General features: G+C 43.7%; 1 protein-coding gene and 1 pseudogene across 1 annotated transcript; one reads left to right on the top strand and one right to left on the bottom strand.

Annotated features, from left to right (window-relative positions):
- Positions 1–7,825: 7,825 nt before the first annotated feature.
- AMZ2 (archaelysin family metallopeptidase 2) lies at positions 7,826–17,893 on the bottom strand. Its single transcript, XM_026456752.1, has 5 exons — positions 17,569–17,893; positions 17,349–17,477; positions 11,013–11,176; positions 9,723–9,899; positions 7,826–8,161 (listed from the first exon to the last, which is right to left on the bottom strand). The coding sequence occupies exons 1-5, from the start codon at positions 17,759–17,761 to the stop codon at positions 7,982–7,984; spliced, it is 843 nt and encodes a 280-aa protein (XP_026312537.1). The 5' UTR covers positions 17,762–17,893; the 3' UTR covers positions 7,826–7,981.
- On the top strand, positions 11,909–12,318 carry LOC111542495 (annotated as a pseudogene).
- Positions 17,894–17,992: the final 99 nt, after the last annotated feature.

Raw genomic sequence — 17,992 nt, 5'->3', positions numbered from 1 at the left:
TTTTTTTTTTTTTTTTTTTTTAACTGAGACGGAGTTTCACTCTTGTTGCCCAGGCTGGAGTGATCTCGGCTCACTGCAACCTCCACCTCCTGGGTTCAAGTGATTCTCCTGCCTCAGCTTCCCGAGTAGCTGGGATTACAGGCATGTGCCACCACGCCCAGCTAATTTTTGTATTTTTAGTAGAGGCGGGGTTTCGCCATCTTGGCCAGGCTAGTCTCGAACTCCTGACCTCAGGTGATCTGCCCACCTCAGCCTCCCAAAGTGCTGGGATTACAGGCGTGAGCTACCACACCAGGTTGTTAATTATGTTTTCACTTCCCCTGATTAAAAAGATTGGCTTTAAGCTTGTTGACTTCAAGAGGTTTCAGTTAAAAGTCTACATAGGGTTCTACGTAGACGTTCTCAAAAGTAAAATTATTCTAGTTATAAAAATGAGTTGGGCCGGGCGCAGTGGCTCACGCCTGTAATCCCAGCTCTTTGGGAGGCCGAGGCGGGTGGATCACCTGAGGTTGGGAGTTCGAGACCGGCCTGACCAACTTGGAAAAACCCCATCTCTACTAAAAATACAAAATCAGGCGGGCATGGTGGCACATGCCTATAATCCCAGCTACTTGGGAGGCTGACGTAGGAGAATCGCTTGAATCCAGGAGACGGAGATTGAGGTGAGCCGAGATCCCGCCATTACACTCCATACTGGCAACAAGAGCGAAAGCCCGTCTCAAAAAAAAAAAAAAAAAAAGAGTTAAGATCATGTACTACTCTTTTAAGACCTATGTATCCGCAACTAACACAAAATGTGTCCAAACCTTTTAACAATGTTATATGTTTTATACTCCAATAACATGTAATGTAGCTTTTGAGCATTTGCCTTTCCCTTTGCTTAATACCTGGTGATAAAATAGAAAATGGATTATATGTCAGAATTCTCATGGAGCAGATTCAAATCATCAAGTAGTATTTATTACATTTAGTTTCCATACTCCAATTCAACTATTATAAATCAGAAATCATCATGATCCTTCAGCTGGGTGCAGTGGCTCACACCTGTAATCCCAGCACTTTGAGAGGCCGAGGCATGCAAATCATTGAGGTCAGGAGTTCGAGACCAGCCTAGCCAACATGGTGAAACCATGTCTCTACTAAAAATACAAAAATTAGCTGGACGTGTTGGTGCATGCCTGTAATCCCAGCTACTTGGGGGGCTGAGGCAGGAGAATCACTTGAACCTGGGAGGTAGAGATCGCAGTGAGTCGAGATCACGCCACTGCAACCTAGCCTGGTGACAGAGCAAGACTCCATCTCAAAACATAAAAACTAAAAATTAAAATATAAAAGAAATCATGATCCTTATTTTCAAAAGTTTGCAAATATGGGGCTCACGAATAGGGAATTAGAGTTTAGAAGCCATTGCCTTTAAATCTTTAAACGGTGGCCAGGTGTGGTGGCTCATCCCTGTAATGCCGGCACTTCAGGAAGCCAAGGTGAGTGAATTGCTTGAGCCCAGGAGTTCAAGACCAGCCTGGGCCACGTGGCGAAACCAAAATTAGCCAGGTGTGGTGGCTCATGCCTGTAGTCCCAGCTACTCGAGAGGCTGAGGTGGGAAGGTCACTTGAGCCCAGGGGGCAGAGGCTGCAGTGGGTCCAGACGGCACCACTGCACACAGCCTTGGCAAAGAGTGAGACCCTGTTTCAAAAAAGAAAAATTTTGGCCGGGCGCGGTGGCTCACGCCTGTAATTCCAGCACTTTGGGAGGCCGAGGGGGGCGGATCACGAGGTCAGGGGATCGAGACCATCTTGACGAACACAGTGAAACCCCATCTCTACTAAAAATACAAAAAAAATTAGCCGGGTGTGGTGGCGGGCACCTGTAGTCCCAGCTTCTCGGGAGGCTGAGGCAGGAGAATGGCGTGAACCCGGGACGCGGAGCTTGCAGTGAGCCGAGATCGCGCCACTGCACTCCAGTCTGGGCAACAGAGCGAGACTCCATCTCAAAAAAAAAAAAAAAAAGAAAAGAAAAGAAAAATTTTGATGGTTATGCACATTACTTAAAACGACCTATTTAAGGAATTCAGACATGTTACATGCAAAAATGATCACTGCTATAAGTACACATTGCATTGAGAAAAGAGACGCTGCCCTTGTTTTCAGATTTGTGTTTATATTGCATGTGTCCTAAGTGAGAGTGACGGCAGCCCAGAGCTGGGCCAGCCCCTCGTTGCATAAGTGAGGAAACTGGGTCCCCCTAGTGTTCAGTTCTCGTAATGACTCTCTAAAGGTGCAGAACAAGAAAAGTGGCAAGAGAACTTAGAACTTTGCTTTCTATGTAACAACTCACACCCAAATCAAAACTACTTCAATGACTATCCGCTTCCTACAGGGAAAATTAGACGGGAAACCTGATGCCCAGAACATTTCCCCAAATATTACTGAGAAAATACATATTGTGGCCATGTATTTGTGTCATTCATACGCCTTTCCAGCAACTCAAGAACAAGCACACTCACTTCCCTAACAACTTATATGCCCTAGAATTCAACCAGAACTTTAAGCACCTTCTCTGCACCGGCACCTCCCATTCTTAGTGCCAACTTTGTCCCTGAGCTCCTGATTTACATCTGCCCGCACGGCAGGGCATGGATATAAAACTAGGCATCTTCAATTTAAAATGTCCTCAGCAGAACTCTGGATCCTCCTCCTCAAACCCACTCCTCCACATATCCAATCGGCTCTCCTTTCTAAATATATCCAGGAGCTGACTGCTTCTGCCAACTGCACCAGGACCCTTGATCCAAGCCAACATCATCTTAGCTGGATTATTACAGTAGTCTTCTAGCTGGCCTGCCTGCTTCCACTCTTGCAACATGCCACCCCCACCTTAATTTTCCATACAGCAGCCACACTAATCCTCTTATAGCACAAGTCTGACATAAATCCTTAGCAATAGGCCCTGCGTGAACTGCCTAATGGATGCTATTCCTTTTCCCTCTGCTCCTGCTACACTAGCCTCACTGGCTCTTTTTTTTTTTTTTTTTTTTTTTTTGGCAGGGAGTCTTGCTCTATTGCCCATGCTGGAATGCAGTGGTGCGATCTTGGCTCATTGCAACCTCCGCCTCCCAGGTTCAAGCGATTCTCCTGCCTCAGTCTCCCAAGTAGCTGGGACTACAGGTGCCCGCTACCACACCCAGCTAATTTTTTGTATTGTTAGTAGACACGGGGTTTCACCGTGTTAGCCAGGATGGTCTTGATCTCCTGACATCATGATCTGCCACCTCGGCCTCCCAAAGTGCTGGGAATTCAGGCGTGAGTCACCGCGCCCTGCCCTTCCTTTTTTTTTTTTTTTTTTTTTTTTGAGATAGAGTTTTGCTCTTGTTACCCAGGCTGGAGTACAATGGCACAATCTCGCCTCAGTGAAACCTCTGCCTTCAGGTTCAAGCGATTCTCCTGCCTCAGTCTCCCGAGTGGCTGAGATTACAGGCACCCACCACCACACCTGCTATTTTTTTTTTTTTTTTTGTATTTTTAGTAGAGATGGGGTTTCGCCATGTTGACCAGGCTGGTCTCGAACTCCTGACCTCAGGTGATCTACCTCCTTTGGCCTCCCAAAGTGCTGGGATTACAGGTGTGAGCCACCATGCCCAGCCTCTCTTACTGTTTCTGGAATTGTTCTTATTGTTACAAGCTTCAGGCCTTAGCATTTGTGGTTCCCTTTGCTTGGTACTCCCTTCCCTGAGATGTGTATGCAGTGTGACCCTTCAGTTTGATCACTTCCAAATGCCACCTCCCTAAGCAGGCATTCCTGTCTATCTTGTTCAGAATGGTACTTGTTTCTATCCGTTTACTTTGACATTAGGTTATAACAGCATCCACTTTGAGAGGCTAAGGTGGGCAGATTGCTTGAGCCCAGGAGTTTGAGACCAGCCTGGTCAACATGGTAAAACCCCTTTCTACAAAATACAAAAATTAGCCAGGCATGGTGGCACGTGCCTGTAGTCTCAGCTACTTGGGAAGCTGAGGTGGGAGAACCACTTGAGCCCAGGAGGCAGAGGATATAGTGAGACAAGATTACACCACTGCACTCCAGTGTGGGTGACACGGCAAGACTCAATCTCAAAAAAATAAATAAAATAAAATACAATAAAGCATGTTTATTCCTTGACTCTCTGTCTCATCCACTAGTGTATTAGAGTAGGAGTTCTTTGTTCACTGCTATATTCCCAAGGCTCTCAGCAGGGCCTGGCACCCAGTAGGCGGTGCTCCATGAATATTGTTGAATGAAAAAATACATGAATGAATGAATGAGTTATAGACTTTTTTTCCCTTTAGTCACACAAGAGAAAAAAGAAAGATATCTATTGACAGTTACAGCTCAAGAGAGTCTGTGTTGCTATGAAACAGCTGGATAACCACAGGACACTGAAAGCATTGTGCTCAGAACCCACTGGTTCAGCGTCCGAGGCTGGATGGGTCTCAGACTGCCCAGCAGTAGTGTACTATACAGGTGGGTAAGTTGTAAAGAAGAAAAAACTGATCCATGAGCCAACACTAAAGAAAACAGTGGGATGAAATCAATACTGGGTTAAGTATGGAGGTCTGTGAGTTTGAATATATTGCCCCAATAGATTTTAACTATTTTCCAGTAGACTTTTTTTTTTTTCATAATGCTTTCTTTTAATGCCTCAACTAGTCACAAGAGCTTTACTAAATATTACAACTATTGGCTGGGCATGGTGGCTCACATGAGTAATCCCAGCACTTTGGGAGGCCAAGGCAGGCAGATTGCTTGAGTTCAGGAGTTCCAGACCAGCCTGGGCAATGTGGGAAAAAACTCCATCTCTAAAAAATTAAAAAAAAAAAAAAACACTGGGCATGGTGGTGCACACCTGTAATCCCAGCTACTTGAGAGGCTGAGGTGGAAGGATCACTTGAGCCCGGGAGGTCGAGGCTCCAGTGAGCCGTGATCATGCCACTGCACTCCAGCCTGGGCAACAGAGCAAGACCCTATTTCAAAAATAAATAAATATTGCACCTCTCTTTTTTTGGCACTAAGGCAGAAGTACATAGACTGATTTCTCCAACTTTGAACGATCCCAGATGGCTCTACTTGAACAGAAAAGAAATTAAAAGTTCAATTGTGTATAACCCCTCGTAAACAATCTGGGGGAAAAAATGGTTAGGTTCTGGCTGGTGATATTTTACTTCAATGAGGTCATGTAGCACAGTGAAAACAACAAATAACTCAACATTAGGGAGACTTGGGATCTGATCCCATTTTTGCCATTGGTTAAACAACAAGCAAGTTTACTCGGCTGCTGCAGGCTTGCGTCCTCATGCATGAAATGGACTAAACGATCTCCACATTATTAATGCTTTACGACTCTGCTTTCCAAAAATGGAAATGCATTTGAAGACAATACCAGGCCCTTGAAAATGAAGGGGGGAGGGTAAAAAACAAGCTGCAACAGAGAATTGTATCAAGCTTTTAAAGAAACAAGTTAATAGCAAAGCCAGAGGCCTTTACAGTGTCTACACCCTTTCAGCTTGAATGTCAGCACTGGCTGTACTGACAGAAGACTTGCACGACCTTTTCCTGAAATAAGCCTTCCTCTCCCAGCAACTCAATATCATGGGTACATTTTTCCAGGTACACTAGAGTTGGGTACTGGTCTAGAGCTGCACTGTCCAATACAGTAGCCACAAGCCACATGGGGCTGTTGGGCACTTGAAAATATGGCCAGTTGGAAGTAAGATGTACTGCAAGTGTAACATACACACGGGAATTCGAAGACGGTACAAAAAAAAAAAAAGCATATAAAATATTCAGCATTGATATTGATATTGCTATTGATTGAAATAATATTTTGGATGCACTGGATTAAATAGAATATACTATTAAAATTAACTCCAATCGCTTCTTTATGCATTTGCTAATACGACTACTAGAAAAATTCAGCACACATATGTGGCTTGTATTATATTTCTATTGGACGGCGCTACTCTAGATATCAGAATCTAGAAAGTGACTGAGATTCAAACTCTTCAATGAAGCACTTTTTAAATACTAGGGAGTTGATTCCACTCACTGCTCTGCTGCCGTCGCGGTCCTGACTTTCCAAGGCCATGCCCAGAGCGCGGCACACGTGGCTCTTCCACCGGCAGGCCTGCACGGCGGGCGGCAGTGGAGGAGGTTACCCTGGGTCGCTGACGCCAAGGGAGGCCAAGCGACCGACCCCACACTTCTGAGCCCCGCCAGGGGAAGTCCCCGGGCGCGGAAACAGGCCGTGCGCCAGCAGTTCACAGCTGCTGGGCTCGCGCGCCCGCGCGCCCGCACCCGCCTGGGCGCAGCCAGGGACAGCGACGCGCTTCCTGCCCGGGAAGGGCCCGAGCGGAGGGCCGGCTATAGCGGTCCCGCAGCTGCCTGCTTCGATTTTAGCACTCCCGCTCCCAAGAGGGAGCAACGCCGTCCTCTGTCCCTCTTAGGGCTTGAAATGTAAATTATTCATATCAGGGGAATGTGTGTTTCAAAAAGCAAGCTAGACAAGAATGGACGGGTAATCCTCGCCAAATTCTTCTATTTAACCCTCACCATTAAAAGTCGGAGGCCTGAAAAATCTCTTGACCGGAAAGATAGCAACTCCACAGGTGACTGGGATCAGGATCTATGACATAAATGAACAGCATTCCAAATTCACTGATTTCTAAGAGTATTTAGACAGTAGAAAATTATTCTCTTTATTAGCTCAATACTTTGTTCATTCAGCATTCAGTATTCTCTCCAGTTAATTTTAATAGCAAATCACCATTTTCTAAAATAACTTAAATGGGTTCAATCAAGTAGGAGAATGAATCCAAGGGAAACCACTGACTCAGATATAAAATGTGCCTTACATCATACTGCAAACATCAAACAATGAAGAATCTAGGTTTCAAATTACTGTCTCTCTCTATATATGTATCTTTAAGTCTTACCCTCAAGGTAAGATAGGAAAGTGGGAAATGCCGTCTACTCACTGGCATTCCATAGTCACTGTAATTTCTAGATTTCCAAGATACATCTATCTAGCAGAGGTGGTTTGTCAAGTCTGAGGTTTTCCACCTCCACCGCTGTAGCAATGGGGCTGATGTTCACACTCTGCAGGTCCTCATCAGCATTCATGGCACCCCGACAGATAACCCCATTAAACTCTCTCCCTGACTCAAGTAAACACTTCACAACGTAAGAAGGTGAGAAGGACATTATTACTGAAATAAACCTGAAAGTTGCTCTAAATCTATAGAAAAAGTGCAACACTCACAAATATAAATACCATTACACACTATTCGTAAGATCCCTCATAAATAAATGGTTCTGTTCTAGCTCAGAACTGCAACAGAACTCCCACCACCCAAATGTTCTAGTAGTGTAAGGACCATTGTTATTTTCACTTGCAAATATTCCTGAGAGGTCATATTTTAGCTGCTAAAAACTGATACAAGCTGTTCATTCTTTCAGGGATAAGGTGACAACCAGCAAGAGAAAAAAACGAGGTAATGCACTCCAGAGAGTAAGGAAGGCTCTCGGAAGAGGAGGGCTGTGGTGACGATCAGAGCCCACGGACGTCCAAAAATGTGACTTGGCTGGGCCTAACAGAGGGGAGCAGCTCTTCTAGAAACAAAATCACCCCCTGGAAAGTATGTCGGTTGGTTCCCTGGGACATCTACCGTTCTTTTTCAAGTTATTTACTTGCTCGTTACCACCAGTCCCAGCTTTCTTGGGAGACATAAACATATTTGGGGAATGGAAATAAAGTGCTTGCTGCCACAGACCAGGCCAGCAAGATGAGAAGATAAAGAGTTTCTAGAGTTTTTATTATTCAGTTTCATTTCAATTCAGGTACCTGAAAGAAGGTTCTAGTCTGTTACTTTGACACAGCACAAGATCAGTAGTTTATTTCGATGAGGTATTCCACCCAAATGAAAGCATAACATGCAAGTAGTCATTTATTTCAATCACTCCTATTTGAAGGTCCTTGTTTTTGGAGAACAGCCAGGCATTTTATGATCCACTCTTTCCATTCCTTAAAGGCTTCCACGGGTTTCGGTAAATTCCTATTATCCTCACGACTGTGCTCTGGAGTTGCTCCAGGTGTGTCAGAAGATTCGTCATCAATCCACCTCACCAGTGCCTGGAAAAACAGGAAAGATGCGCATTTCAACAAACCACAGCAAAATACTATCAGGCAAGAGAAGAGCATTGGCTTCTAGATATAGAGTGACATCTTACCCCATGAAGATGCTGCATTTGCTAATGATGGTGTGAATATGAAATAATGCTTATGATATACTGAGTGAAATGGCACATACCAAATATACACAGAATTACAAATGATGTCAAAAGTACGCATTGAAAAAAGATGAAAAAGAAATACACTCATTCTTACACTTTGTTACTAGCATGATAGGATGTTATTTTTTCTCAACTTGCTAAATATTCCACAAGGCATTATATTAACTTTTTGTTTTTTTTTTTTTTTTGAGATGGAGTCTCGCTCTGTCGCCCAGACTGCAGGCTGGAGTGCAGTGGCGCAATCTCGGCTCACTACAAGCTCCGCCTCCCAGGTTCACGCCATTCTCCTGCCTCGGCCTCCCGAGCAGCTGGGACTACAGGCGCCCGCCACCACACCCAGCTAACTTTTTGTATTTTCAGTAGAGACAGGGTTTCACCGTGTTAGCCAGGATGGTCTCAATCTCCTGACCTCATGATCCGCCCGCCTCTGCCTCCCAAAGTGCAGGGATTACAGGCGTGAGCTACCGCGTCCGGCCGGCATTGTATTAATTTGACATGTACGTATATACATATATAAGTGTACACATAGGGATGGATAGGCATATGTATGTGAAAACACGTGTGTAGACATTTCTGTACAGTCACCTGAATGCGCAGTCACACCCATGAGTAGCCACATGAATGTATACTGATGTTTGTAGGCATGTGTGGGCACACACATACTGAGATTAGGTACTTTCCTTCTTCCTTTTTAAAGAAAATCATTTTTTCCTCCTAATGAACATCATACCTCTGTCCCATATTGGAAAGATAAATCTTGTCTACACACTTATAGGGTTTAAAAAATGAACTTTGGCCGGGTGCGGTGGCTCACGCCCGTAATCCCAACACTTTGGAAGGCCGAGGGAGGCTGATCACAAGGTCAGGAGATCGAGATCATCCTGGCTAACACGGTGAAACCCCGTCTCTACTAAACAAAATACAAAAAATTAGCCAGGCGTGGTGGCAGGCGCCTGTAGTCCCAGCTACTCGGGAGGCTGAGGCAGGAGAATGGCGTGAAGCCGGGAGGCAGAGCTTGCAGTGAGCCGAGATCGTGCCACTGCACTCCAGCCTGGGCAACAGAGCGAGACTCCATCTCAAAAAAAAAAAAAAAATGAACTTTGCCACACATATCAATATTTATTCTGTTCTGCAAAGTCAAACTCTCTTGCCCTAAATGGAAAAGAAGCAGAGAAACTTCTACTATTTCTCATTGAACTGTAAGCATAAATCACTCAAAGGCAAGCTGAAGTTTTTAAGAAGGGCATTTCTTTACATGTTTTTAAACCGCAGCTTCCTGCTTATCTTTACACTAATTTCCTCTGATAAATTATAACTCTAGAGAAGGATATAATAGAAACATCAGTTTGCTACTCAGATAACCACTTCCCCCTCTTTATACTGTCCACCCCGCAACTTACTTTGTATCTTTCTACAATGTTGAAGCCAATAGCACACTGCAACTTGCGCAAACAGATAGGGCAAAGGTTTAGAGGGCGCCGGTCAGCTTCTTCCAAGTGGTTGGAGCCTTGCATTAGGCATGCCAGCCACTGGCAGTGTCGCAGCCCAAATATGTGTCCGATCTCATGGGTTAAAGTCTGCAAGACAATCATGTTGAGGCTTTATAAGACCACCATCACATTAAGCTACACGTCTCTTCTTTTTCTTGCTTTTCCAAGAAACACAGGAATCAACTCCCTTAGTATTATCACCGAAACTTCACCCCGTCCAGACCTTCAAAGACTTAATAATCCCTCATCTCCCCAAATGTCTTACTGCCTTTCTGCTATAGACTTCCTCAACCTCAACACCGCTGACATGTTGGACCGATAATACCAGGTTGTGGGAGGCTGTCCCGTGCCCTGCCCGATACCTTGCAGCATCCCTGGCTCTACCCACTAGATGCCAACAGAACTTCCTCCCTGATCGTGAAAATCAAAAATGTCTCCAGATGTTGCTAATATTCCCTGGATGGCAAAATCACCCCTGGTTGAGAACCCTTAATCTAGACTAGGGTACTCATTGTAATTCAGATTCTGGGGCCCTTCCCCTAGAGATGCTGATTTCAGTAGGTCTGGGAGAAAGGGGGCTTGATGTGCATGCTAATGAGAACGTCAGGTGGCAATGACACAGAGGGTAGTTCTAAGAGGCGTAGCTCTCAAACCCCAACAAATAGTACAGGTGAAAGCGGAATTTCTCTAGCTGAAGGAAAAGCTCATGTCTCTGGCTATGGAGAAAGGGGAGATAGGCTTTCCACAAAACCGAGTTGGGGATATCAGGAACTGCCAGGATAACTACAGTCAAGGGCAGCCTGGAGCCCAGGGCAGGAAGGCCCATGCTCCCAGAGAGGCCAGAAAGCAGAAGTCCTCCAAAGGCCTGGGGAAGGCAGCTTTGCCCAATGACCACAGTAGCTTGAAAAAGTAGGTCACCCAGTAACACCAGAATTCAGGAATTACACTAATAGCACATGGGTACAGCCAAGGCTGCCTGTAACTAGTAGTACAAAAAAATGGCACTGATATTGTAAATTTCAATATTAAGGTATCCATTTAAATTGTTTTACTGATCATTTCAGTCAAGCACTATGCACCAAAATTATACAAATGATACAAACTCATTTATAATATTACCTTAAGGACTGACAATATACAATTCACAGAACTAAGATCTCTTTTAAAGAATCGTCCTGTTGGATTTTTTTAATAACTTACCTTACAGGATCGAAGTAGTAAAACACTAGTTATTTCTGGAATATAATAGTTGTTGAAAATTGAATAGTCACTTGAAGATGTTTTCTTGAGCTTCTTCACTTTGCCTTCATAGCGCATGCTATAAAAATCACTGCCATACCTGGCAAAGCTGAATATCCCCACACCTACAAAAAGAGGACAAGCAGCGACAGAATGAGAGTAAGGTCCCAGAGGAAAGACCAAAGAAAGAAGAGCCTGCTGGCCCATCTGGCCAGTGAGTACACCTCTGTGTCACTGTGTCCACACCATCTGATACATTTATGGTTTGCCACCAAAAAGAAAGACTTTTGCCCCAGATTTCCCTATCAAAATCTTTTGCTGCTATTCACTTTGCCTTGCCCTGTAAAACTTAATGGACTTGAGGTGAAATACTTGACAAACTGAAGTTTCAGACAGTCTTTTCCCACAAAAGAAGTCTTTTTCTGAAAGTAGCAAGTACTCCAAATCAAGTACTCAAAAAGGAATCATAAAAAATAACCACTTGGGTTGAGCGTGGTGGCTCACACTTGTAATCCCAGGACTTTGGGAGGCCGAGGCAGGTGGATCACCTGACGTCAGGAGTTCAAGACCAGACTGGCTAACATGGTGAAACCCTGTCTCTACAAAAATACAAAAATTAGCCAGGCATGATGGCAGGTGCCTGTAATCCAAGCTACTCAGGAGGCTGAGGCGGGAGAATGGCTTGAATCTAGGAGGCGGAGTTGCAGTGAGCCGAGATTGCACCATTGCACTCCAACCTGAGGACAGAGCAAGACTTCGTCTCAAAAAAAAAAAAAAAAGGCACCCACCGGCTGGCCGGCAAGGCAGCCACTTCGCGGTCGGGCACGCCGGCTGCCGCCCGCGCGAGGGGTGGGAAGATGGCGGACGTGGTCGTGGGCAAAGACAAGTGCGGGGAGCAGCGGCTCATCTCGCTGCCTCTATCCCGGGTCATCATGAAGAGCTCCCCCGAGGTGTCCAGCATCAACCAGGAGGCGTTGGTGCTCACAGCCAAGGCCACGGAGCTCTTTGTTCAATGCCTAGCCACCTATTCCTACAGACACGGCAGTGGAAAGGAAAACAAAGCACTGACTTACAGTGATTTAGCAAATACTGCACAGGAATCAGAAACTTTGCAGTTTCTTGCAGATATATTACCAAAGAAGACATTAGCTAGTAAATACCTGAAAATGCTTAAAGAGGAAAAGAGGGAAGAAGATGAGGAGAATGACAACGATAATGAAAGTGACCATGATGAAGCTGAATCCTAAACCAAAAAAATGCTTTAAAAACAAGACTGGGCCGGGCGCGGTGGCTCAAGCCTGTAATCCCAGCACTTTGGGAGGCCGAGACGGGCGGATCACGAGGTCAGGAGATCGAGACCATCCTGGCTAACACGGTGAAATCCCGTCTCTACTAAAAATACAAAAAATTAGCTGGGCGAGGTGGCCAGCGCCTGTGGTCCCAGCTACTCAGGAGGCTGAGGCAGGAGAATGGCGGGAACCCGGGAGGCGGAGGTTGCAGTGAGCTGAGATACGGCCACTTCACTCCAGCCCGAGCGACAGAGCCAGACTCCGTCTCAAAAAAAAAAAAAAAAAAACAAGCCTGGCGAGGACTGCCCTGGACCCGCTCCACCGTCTGTAAGTAAACACAGCACTGCCCGCTTTTAGCGTCTTCACTTCCTCACAGACTTCCAGTGCATGATATTCTTTCGAGGTATTCTTTCCAGGCCAAGATCGAGCGCCTCATGCACCTGCGCCACAAACAGCCAGAGGGAAAGTGACCCAGACGACAGTCCCTCCTTGACAGGCCCACCCTGCAGCTCCGGCACCAAGAAAGCAGCCGATACTGGCAGCCATTGCAGCTCCCAACTGCAGAGGCAAGGCCAATTTTAACTTTTCAATTTACAGTCGATTTTGAAGAACTTCTACATATCAGTTATGTAAATTCATGTATGTATATTTTGGAATCAGTTCTTATAAACAGCTCAATTCAGTTTTAGCTAAATATATAGTATATAGGTCGTATGTTATATTTGAATTTTTGTCTTGACTGTTGATATTTTTCTACTGTAAAGAAATATACTTTTCTATTAAAGATCTGTACATATTTTTACAGTAAAATGCTTTATGGAACTAGCTTTAGAGCCCTCTGTGGCTTTAAGGCCTTGCTTACTGCCTGCAAATTTTGAGAAACTTAAAAATAAGCATTCTAACACTTTTATTCCCACAGAAATATTCCAAGTCAAATTATCAAATCAAAGACAAAAATAAGTCTCACCTCTTGTATAAGCATGTTGTACTAAAAAAATGTTTTGAAACATTTTGTATATTGAAGATCTTTCTCATCTTACTGTTCTTTGCTTTAAATTCCTGGTACTTATTTTTACTGTCTCTAAGAGAAAATCTATCATAAGCCCTTTTTTTTTTTTTAACCCCACATAGGGTAAATGTTTGGTTCCTCTCGTTTCATTATCTTTTTTTTTTTTTTTTTTTTAAGACAGATTCTCACTCTGTCGCCCAGGCTGGCGTGCAGTGGCGCTATCTTGGCTCACTGCAACCTCCGCCTCCCAGGTTCAAGTGATTCTCCTGCCTCATCCTCCCGAGTAGCTGGGATTACAGGCATGTGCCACCACGCCCAACCTATTTTTGTATTTTTAGTAGAGATGGGGTTCACCATGTTGGCCAGGCTGGTCTCAAACTCCTGACTTCGGGAGTGATCTGCCTGCCTCAGCCTCCCAAAGTGCTGGGATTACAGGCGTGAGCCACCATGCCTGGCCTTCATTATCTCTTTTTTAAAAATAAAAAAGTTTATAATTTACATTCAGTAAAATCACCCTTTTTAGTGTCTAGTCTGTGAATTTTGACAAATGCATAGTTTTGTAACCAATCTATGGGACAGTTCTATCACCCAGGACATTCCCGTTCCCTGTACTTAGTCTCTTCTCTTGCACCCTGGCAACCACTGGTGTTTTCTGTCCCTCTTGTTCATTTACATTTATTTTAAAATAAAATATTTTTTAAAATAAAAAAAAAAATCACATGAACAATAGGCAGTCATGATTTCACTCTTTAAGGACACACTAAACAGATCTGTTACACGTGTCTGGAGGGGTTGCTGGCCTTCCCTCACGCAGCACTGACTGAAGACAACTGCCCTGATGTCTTGAAGACCATGCTTTAAACCACGGCCTTAGACAGAATAACCCCTTCCCCTGCCCCACCCCCACCCCCTTTTTAAAGAACAGCCCAACTAGAGATCTATTATGTCACTAGTGTCTGGTGACCAGAATAAATACCCTTGTAACTGACTTCCTGTGTTACATTTAGAGTTATATCAACCATCTCTGCAAGCACAGCGAACACGGTTTGCTACATAACTCACTCTACAGGGTACTGCTTCATAATTTGATTTGTTTACATGTCTCTCATTTGTTATATGTCTCTCATTTGTTACATGTCTCTCATTTGTTACATGTTACATGTCTCTCATTTGTTGTATGTCTCTCATTCAGTTTTTATTTTAAAGTACTACTTTTTTTTTTTTTTGAGACAGTCTCACTCTGTTGCCCAGGCTGGAGTGCAGAGGCGCAATCTCGGCTCACTGCAAGCTCTGCCTCCAGGGTTCACACCATTCTCCTGCCTCAGCCTCCTGAGTAGGGGGGACTACAGGCGCCCACCACCGTGCCCAGCTAATTTTTTTTTGTATTTTTAGTAAACACGGGGTTTCACCGTGGTCCCAATCTCCCAACCTTGTGATCTGCCCGCCTCGGCCTCCCAAAGTGCTGGGATTACAGGCATGAGCCACCGCATCTGGCCAAGTAATACATTTTTAAAGAAAATAAACTCATAGATTTGTTCAATCTAATTTGATTCAAAAACAACTTCTTCGCCTCCCTTTACCCAGAAAGTGTAGACTGATATTCGAAAATTAGGGAAAAAAGCATTCTGGAAGTTAAGAAAACACTAAATCTATTCATGTATCATAAGTAATCCCCTCTGGCCAATCAAGCGTGAGCACATCTCACTACAGTAATACTTTCAGCAAGGACATTTCTTTCTTCCAATAATCCTACAAACAGAAAATTATTTTCTTTCATAGTCAATGCGTCCCAATTTAAAAATATGAATCTTTGTAAACTTGGAGAAAAGACCCCTGTGTTAGGATACTGTCACTGTGTAACCCTGCTACTTTCCTATGTCAATCTTTCATGTCATGTAATATTTAAGAAACTTACAAAAAAAAGAATTAAAGTAAAAACAGTTTGGGGAAATGTTTCCTGACCTCCTCAAATACATAAGATAAATCAGCTAGCAATATCTACATAAACGAACATGTGGTTTTAAAATTTTTTTTTAGCTGGGTGTGGTGACTCACACCTGTAATCAAAGCACTTTGGGAGGCTGAAGCAGGAGGATCGCTTCAGCCCAAGAGTTTGAGATGAGCTTGAGCAACACAAGGAGATCCCATCTCGACAAAAAAAAAAAAAAACAAAACCAAAAAACAACAGCCGGGTGTGGTGGTCCTGCGGTCCCAGCTACTCGGGAGGCTGAGGCAGGAGGATCCCTTCAGCCTAGGAGGTTGAGGTTGCAGTGAGCCATGATTACACCACTGCACTCCAGCCCGGGTGACAGAGGGAGCCCCTGTCTCAAAAGAAAAATAAAAGGTAGATAAAATTATTTTTCTTTTTTTTGTTTTTTTTGAGACGGAGTCTCGCTCTGTCACCCAGGCTGGAGTGCAGTGGCGTGATCTCCACTCACTGCAAGCTCCGCCTCCTGGGTTGACGCCATTCTCCTGCCTCAGTCTCCCGAGTAGCTGGGACTACAGGCACCCGCCACTGCGCCCGGCTGATTTTTGTATTTTTAGTAGAGACGGGGTTTCACCGTGTTAGCCAGGATGGTCTCGATCTCCTGACCTCATGATCCGCCCATCTCGGCCTCCCAAAGTGCTGGGATTACAGGCTTGAGCCACCGCGCCCGGCCTGATAAAATTATTTTTCAATGTTTCCATCTCTATCAGGTTAATAATAAAAGAGAAAACATATGATAAAAAGCTACCTCACACTACCAAAATCAGTAAGAGAGTAGTGACCCACGTCTCCAAGAGTACATGTTGGTAGGGCCATGGGAGGCTACAAGAAACCTCACATAAATGGAGAATAAAGAATAAAGGAATAGGTGGGAAGAGATTCCATAACCCTACAGCTCCCATCTCTAGTAGAAACATTTGTACCAAAAAGTTTACCACCCCCCACAAATCCTAAGGCTAATGTAACATCCAGACAGACCACAAACTCTAAGGACATTCCCTGTACATTCTCCCCATCCCCAGAACACTAATGAACCACTCCCCTTGGAGGGCCTTTTCCCTTTCAAGTCTGTCTTGGATTCTTGGGGGTGAAGTTAGAGAGGTAAGAGCAAAAATGAAGGGGAGGGGAGAAGGTAAGTAGGAAGATGACAAAAAAAAAAGTTAAAAAATATAACCGGTTTCCAGAACCTTTCCCATCCCCAATATTACCATGCAGAGTTCCTAATGAGTCAAGGTTTATTACATATCTCAAATCAAAGATGGAAGTTTTGACTTTTTAAATTAAAAAATAAACATCGTAGGATGAGAAAGAAGCATACACTTACTCTATAGCTCTTCTATCTGTGCAAGATGACTATGAAAAGAACTGAAAAACAATTAGCAAGATTTTCACATCCATTAATAATAGCTCAAACTGTAAATGGTTTAATTCACCTTGCTACTGAATTACTGACATTTACTAGCTGTTATGCTGAATGCCTATATATATGACAGGCCTATATATACAATTTTTTTTGAGACAGGGTCTCACTTTATTGCCCAGGCTGGAGTATACTGGTGTGATCATGGCTCCCTGCAGCCTCAACCTCCTGGGCTCAAGCAATCCTCTCACCTCAGCCTCCTGAGTAGCTAGGACTACAGGTATATGCCACCAAGTCCAGCTAATTTAGTTTTTTTAATTTTTATTTTTTTGTAGACATGTGGTCTATGATGTCCAGGTTTATACACACTTTTTATGTATAGGCACTTTTATGTAAATTATCTCCAAATCACTCCATGATGTGGGTACTGTTACCTTTAAGGTCATGTACGTAGTGAGTGGCCAACCCGAACCTACATTACCAGAATCTACCAACAGCACACTTCCCGTTATGGCATAATGTCTCCACTGAAAATACTATACAGTTTTAAATATCAAAACGATTCTTGGTTGGAATTTTTTTCCCTCTTTTAACATCTTCAAATATTCTCAAATTGAAGAAGCTTCTAACAACAACGCCAAAAAAGGAATACCATCTGTCAGAGAGGCCTGTCCAAAGACAAAATTCCACGAGTCTCTTGGGTAAAGATCAATCATTGTTATTCCCACAACACAGAAGGCATCTTCAGGTTTCTTGTTTTTCAAGAACTTCAGGATGTCCCCTATTTAAAAAGAAATAAATAAATGTATGAGTGTATATTATATACATATGCTTCCTTTACTTGGTTCAAATTGCAAAGTTGTGTAATTCACCTGCATGAATTTGCAGGTTTTGTGTGTTCTCATTGACTCTAAAGGAACACCTTGTTGCGGAAACAGGAACTGGTTCTAGGAGTTTTACTCTCAAGCCATAGAAATATGCTTTACAGTAGCCCGTGAGCCATTTAATATATTCTTCACTGATAATTCTGGTGCTTCCTAGAGAGCCTATAATATGGAAGAACATTTAAAAACAGACTTTAAGATGATTATTCAGTGTTTACCCAGTCTATGAGTAAGAGGATTCAAATTAGAAACAAAACCAACTTTAAATTTTCAGTACACCTTTATCATTCATTGGTGTTGCTATGAATTAAAAAGAAACAAAATGTTATCTTTTAAGTCAGTTTGGCTACAAAACTTGTACCATCGCAATGAATATCAAAAATGATCCTAAAACAGCCCATCTGAATCAGAC

The sequence above is a fragment of the Piliocolobus tephrosceles genome, chromosome 16, assembly GCF_002776525.5.
Source record: "Piliocolobus tephrosceles isolate RC106 chromosome 16, ASM277652v3, whole genome shotgun sequence".
Taxonomy (NCBI): Eukaryota; Metazoa; Chordata; class Mammalia; order Primates; family Cercopithecidae; genus Piliocolobus; species Piliocolobus tephrosceles.
This window is presented reverse-complemented; position numbering and strand designations above follow the sequence as displayed.

Coding starts and splice junctions, on each gene's coding strand:
- AMZ2 (XM_026456752.1), bottom strand. CDS start 17,761: ATGTTCTTCCATATTATAGGCTCTCTAGGAAGCACCAGAATTATCAGT. Junction 17,478..17,568: donor AAACCTGCAAATTCATGCAG/GTGAATTACACA, acceptor CTTTTTAAATAG/GGGACATCCTGAAGTTCTTG. Junction 11,177..17,348: donor ACAGGCCTCTCTGACAGATG/GTATTCCTTTTT, acceptor CTCTTTTTGTAG/GTGTGGGGATATTCAGCTTT.